The 6,026-nt window shown below is 41.1% G+C and overlaps 1 protein-coding gene across 1 annotated transcript in view; it reads right to left on the bottom strand.

Moving 5' to 3' along the window:
- LOC119423917 (ras-related C3 botulinum toxin substrate 1-like) overlaps positions 1-6,026 on the bottom strand; it is a 28,518-nt gene that overhangs the window by 847 nt on the left and 21,645 nt on the right. The window contains exons 3-5 of the mRNA XM_037691345.1: positions 2,716-2,833; positions 2,290-2,352; positions 416-582 (exon numbers count right to left, since the gene is read on the bottom strand). Coding sequence (XP_037547273.1) covers positions 416-582; positions 2,290-2,352; positions 2,716-2,833 — 348 coding nt within the window. The remainder of the gene's footprint in view (positions 1-415; positions 583-2,289; positions 2,353-2,715; positions 2,834-6,026) is intronic.

Below are 6,026 nucleotides of genomic sequence, written 5' to 3'. Positions count from 1 at the left end.
TCTGTCTGTCTGTCTGTCTGTCTGTCTGTCTGTCTGTCTGTCTGTCTGTCTGTCTGTCTGTCTGTCTGTCTGTCTGTCTGTCTGTCTGTCTGTCTGTCTGTCTGTCTGTCTGTCTGTCTGTCTGTCTGTCTGTCTGTCTGTCTGTCTGTCTGTCTGTCTGTCTGTCTGTCTGTCTGTCTGTCTGTCTGTCTGTCTGTCTGTCTGTCTGTCTGTCTGTCTGTCTGTCTGTCTGTCTGTCTGTCTGTCTGTCTGTCTGTCTGTCTGTCTGTCTGTCTGTCTGTCTGTCTGTCTGTCTGTCTGTCTGTCTGTCTGTCTTTCCGTCCGTCCGTCCGTCCGTCTCAATTTCCTTTATATAAAGAAGACCATACATAAAATGGTTTTTTTTTTTTACATATCAGTGCATGTGTGGTGATACAACTGACCTATTTCTTTAGCCATGGCCAAGCCCTGAGGATAAGTGATAGGAAAGATTTTTTTCTCCTTGAGCTCTTTTAACATCACCTCATCTTCTCTCAGGTCCAGCTTGGTGCCCACAAGGATTTTAGGCACACCTTTGCAGTGGTGTTCCACTTCTTCATTCCACTGTAGGAGAAGTATAGATAATGGAACTTGCAGTAATGACAGATAAATAGTAGCATATTTTCACTTGTGGTTAAATGTGTACATCACTGTTAACATGGGTGTCTATTCTACATACAATATGTTTTACTATAAATCACATTTTGGTTCATTCATTTTCTGTCACTTATCCAAGGTTGCGTAGAAAACCCAGATCTTCAACTTTGGGGTATCCCAAAATATTCCACAGCCAGAGTGGACATGTAATCCCTCTAAGTTCTGGGCTGCCCTTGGGTCTCCTGTGGATCATACTCAGAAAGCTTCAGAGGGAAACATCTTTGCCTCAACTAATGCCTCAGATGACTCCCAGGCACACAGAGGAGTAGCAGCTCTTTTCTGAGTTCTTCATGGATGACAGAGTACAGCGCATTACCCATAAGGCTGAGCAGAGGAGCAAGCTCATTTTAGTCTCTTGTATTCAAAATCATGTTGAAACAGGCCCTGCTTCCCATTTTCAAGTCACCCAATAGTTCACCAGAACCTCTTCTTTGAAGTAAAAGTAAAAGGAAGTTATTTTTCATGAACCTTTTAATTCCTCCCATGCTTGAGTTCTTGTCACTGCAACCACAGAAGCTGCCTCAGCTTTCTGCAGGTGTCAGCTTCCATCATGGTCAGTGTCCACTAACACTGTCTTCACGACAGCTACAAATGCCCTCCTGGTCATAGCTACTGCAAGCTGTTTGCAACACAGGTCTTGAACATGGCCCATCTCTCCTCAGGACATGTGAGTTGAAGATCTCATGAACAGAGACAATCCCAGTTCACCCTCATTACTCGTTTGGGTTTAGCAGATATGCTCTGCAGCTTTCCCCAACATCAAAGCCGACTCACTACCAAGTAGTGATCTCTAGTCATTTTTTAACCAGTGTCATGTGCAAAATTTACTGTGTAGACGTGGAGCCGCCTTGGGCCAAAGGCTGATTGTAAACCTTTAGCCAAAAACCTGACACCAAGTACTATACACTTATAGCCACCCTATACTCAAACATAGTGTTCATTATGTATATATCTACACAAGTCCAACACCAAAGCTCTACTCAAATTTAGATCAGGGAAGCATTTTCTTGTAATCCCTTTGTCATTGCTCATAAGAGCAAGGAAGCCCCTTTGGAGAATGACTAAGCTATGGCTAAGCTGCAGAAAGGCAATCCTTTCACTGTCCGGGAAGGACTCCAGCACTGATTACTAGTACTCAGCAGGACTACCCTCACAACCCCCTGTTCTTCTGGGCAACCCCAGAGTAGGAGAGATAGTCCAACCCACTCTAGACGTTGATCACCATAGGTTAACTTTGCATGAATATGAGTCAGTTTACATGCTGTTTGTGTTGTTTAACCTCAACACCAACTCAGGCTCCTTTCCTGCCAATGAGAAGACATGCGTTGTAGCTAAAGCCTGATTGTGCCTCACTTTTTTCAGGTGGTGGGCCCATGTGGAGGCAGCTTTCTACAGCTTTTGCTTTCTCAACAACAGAATCTGCAGTCTATTGTTGCAAATTATACATTGTTTTTATTTATTTTGAGAATAATATTCCTAGATCTAAAATTCGACACCATGTTCATTGCCAGTCTTAGCCTTGTGTCAGTGTCCTGCCTGTATTCCAGCTTTGTTTCACGCACTTCCTTAACGATCAAACCAGGCTGATCTGAACACTTAACTGGTTGTTCTTACCTTCGTCTTGACATTTTCAAGTGAATTTGGACTGATAATCGAAAAGCAGATCAGGAACACATCCTGACAAGAAGGAAAGGACAAAAATGTTTTATTGAAAACTATCAAACGCAAATACTTACATCCTAATGTAAAAACCTATCATGACAGTTGGGTTATACAATTTTACCTTTAAGTCATTGTCAAACAGCTTCACTAATACAAACAAATCTGAATGTTGTTGGTTAACAGCAGCCCTTGTGCATCTTTGGCACAACAAGAGCTGCTTCACTGTCTTCAACCAACATTGGTACTGGAGACACAAGGCCCTACTCTGCTGAGAATGAGACTCTGCGTAGAGCCATAGAGTCCAGAGAATAGCTTGACAAAGTAAAGAAAGTGCTCCTGCCTGTATGCATTACAGATATGCATTCTGTGAAATGTTACCGTCTGTGGGTAGGACAGGGGCCTGAGCCTGTCATAGTCCTCCTGTCCCGCTGTGTCCCACAGACCCAGATTCACAGGTTTCCCATCCAGCATCACGTTGGCAGAGAAGTTGTCAAAGCTACAGGAAGTCAGGAAAAAAAATTGCTTTAGAAACAAATTAAATTTGTTTGACTTGTTGTTTTACTGCCTGATGTACAAACACAGGGATTTTAAGTGATATATCGTGTCGTGTGTGTCTTACACTGTGGGGATGTATTCTCCTGGAAAAGCATTGGTGGTGTAGCTGATGAGCAGACGTTTTACCCACAGTCCTGAGAGGACAAATGAGAAGATAATGAGAACAGTAAACAGCACTGATGTGCATTTCTTCTCAATGTCTTTGTAACTGGCAGGGATTATGTTCATGTAAATGTCATTTATTTAGTTATTCACAAATTGTCTAAAAATAACAAAGGGTTATTTTTAAGTAATGTTAGTTGCAAACCAGATGTGACGTCCAGGTTAAACAAGATTGGCGCCAGTAATGACGATTAGCAGAGATTGAGCTGAGTACTACTGACAAATTATTGTAAGTTTATTTTTGTTCAGCATGTCAAGCACTGATGAGAAGGATAAAACATTGGTTGTATTTTGTGTGTGATTACTGTGGTTTTTTTTTTTTTTTGCATGGTGCTAAATGTAGCTCCATGCTAATGTTTTGCTTACCTGTGAGTATGTTATAGAGCTGTCATTTCTAAATCGAACCTGGAGCCCAGCCCCACCCAACCCGGATTAGGGCCATAATAATGTGCTTAATGTGTGGGCTGGGTCGGTGTCTGACTTTTGATTGCGTCAGCTGATGCGCGCAGCTGATGAAACAATTATATGGTAATATGGCTTGCCATACAATCACCAACCACACGCAGCCATTTGACCGGCCTTGAAAGAGGTAAAAAAAATATTCAGTTAAGCTTCAGATGGGATTATACTGCCAGGCAGCGATCCATCCAAAGCCCAAATGGACGTTCATTCAGCCACTGCACTCAGCGGACATGCATGGCTGACGACCCAAACAGGTGAGATCCCAAAATATCCAACATGTCAGAGCAAAGTCCGTGTCTGAATAATGCAGAATGCATGTAGAAGTGGGGACTTAATGCGCTTTGACGGACATGAAAGGACAAACACCCCCTCAGCTCCGATCTTCTGCCCCCACAGCCGTGCACATCCGCCGAATACAGTGAGCAGTGGTTAATTTGAGCCGGATCCTGCCGGAACAAGATCCGGGAACTCTCTCATTTTCGGTTCCGTTCTGTTCTGTTCCGGCAACTCTTTGTTCGGATCCGGCAGTTCCGCCCCTAAAAGTTCAAAGTCATTGTGCATTTTTATTTTGATTATTTATTAAAACATACAACGAGAGGAGACATTGCCTTTAGGCCGGCGGAACCCGTCTGTGGATATTCCAGCCGCAGCACGCACGGCGAACCAGCTACACGCTCCTTCGAGGAGCAGCAGAGGAGCCTCCAGGCGGAGGGTGGGGGATGAAGACGGAGGGACAGATGGTCTTACGCACAGATATTCTGCGCAGAGTCCTACGTTTCTCCTCCTCTCCAAATATTATCCCTACTCAGTGGGGCTGTACACTAAAAAAATACCCCCTCTCCTCCTCCTCCTCTCAGACCCCGAAACAGAAACAATCATTTATTCAACAGAATAAATAAATGCCCTGCAGACAGTGCACGTTACACACAGAAATGTCTCCAATTTCTACCCAGCGCGCGCACACACATCAGCAGATGTCTGAACTCCTGCTACATCTCAGACATAATAACTAAAAAAAGCTTACTGATGTGATGGTGTATATTTTGTGCATGTTCATGATAAATAGTGTTAATGCCATCTACTAAAACCATAACTTGACAGGTGTTACAAAACTTCCAGTAAGTGCAGGAAACCAGTCTTACCAGGAAACAAGTCTGGATTGAATTTACTGTCATAAGACACCCAAATGACTAATACCAGGAGGCGTTTGATACCTTGAAGAAATTTCATTTTACTTGTATCATTCTTCAGTTTGTTGAGAAATACCCAATAGTTTTAAGTATTTACATAAATACAGCAACAGTTAACAATTAACACAGGTTGTTCGTAGGTTATGATCGTTGATTAAATCCATTAAAAGACCATTTTTCATCAACTTTATGATTGTACACGAGTCACAATATAAAATGTTGAGGTTATAATTAGAAGCGCGCTGGCCACCACTCAACAGTTAACTGGATAAACATTGTCAACTTTTTTAGTTTTAATTTGTTAATTTACATGTCACACTACAAAACTGTAGCAATTAGAGAATATATATATATATATATGAATTAAATAAATAACTTACCCGTCCCCCACCACCTCACACTTAATGGGTTGCATTGAACAAACAGCTCTTAAACAGGCGAACTGAAACGAAGTGTCGTACTTTTATTAGCCGTACAGTAAAACTGAGTGAACAAGCCTGCAGGGATGAAGAGTAGCTGAAACAGCTAAAACATTTTGACTTCCTCTTCCTTAACAACAGAAACACCCCGCGGAAAAATGTTGCTGCTGGTGAGGAAGAGCAACTTTTCTCATACTGATTTTTACATTTGTGCTCTAAATTAGCCAGAATAAAAAGACATACAAGAACTTTTTAATAATATTTTCTCTCTAGGAAACAGAGTTAAGCATTTAGATTTGTGAATAAGAAAGTAGAAATTTATTGAGAATGATTAAAAGCTGAGCAACAGAGCTTGTAGATAAGCTACTTATAGTGTAAAATCTAAATTATTGATAAAATTAACTTACAGTTTAGCACAGATACAACGTTGCTTTTCTGACCCAAAATGTTTTACGTTAAAACCATGAAGAAAACCTAATGGAATATTGTCCTCACAACCTTCAGCTAGTTTCTTCCTGTTAAAAGGGAGTCATTCCTTTCCACTGTCGCCCCCTCATGATGCCTGCTCAGGATGAAGGATTGCAATAAAATAAAGCTTTGGTGCAGTTTCTTGGTTTCCATAGAACAAAATATTTACAATGGCATTTTAGAATAAGAACTGTATTGTGTTATAACTGAAGTGAAATGTCTGTAACTGGATAATAATCTGAATATTGGATTGAACTGAACTTTGTCATATGATGTTTTGGATCTTTGCTTTTTTTTAATTGACTATACAGAATAGAAGAATAGAATTGACCTTTATTGTCTTTGCACCTAAATACAACAACAATTTGGGTTTGCTTCCCAGAGCACAAGTAAAGACTATAATATAAAACAAACAAACAAACAAACAAAAAAA

This window comes from Nematolebias whitei, chromosome 17 (genome assembly GCF_014905685.2).
Source record: "Nematolebias whitei isolate Nwh7 chromosome 17, NemWhi1, whole genome shotgun sequence".
NCBI lineage: Eukaryota > Metazoa > Chordata > Actinopteri > Cyprinodontiformes > Rivulidae > Nematolebias > Nematolebias whitei.
The sequence above is the reverse complement of the archived record's forward strand: the minus strand, read 5'-3'. Positions and strand labels throughout refer to the sequence as shown.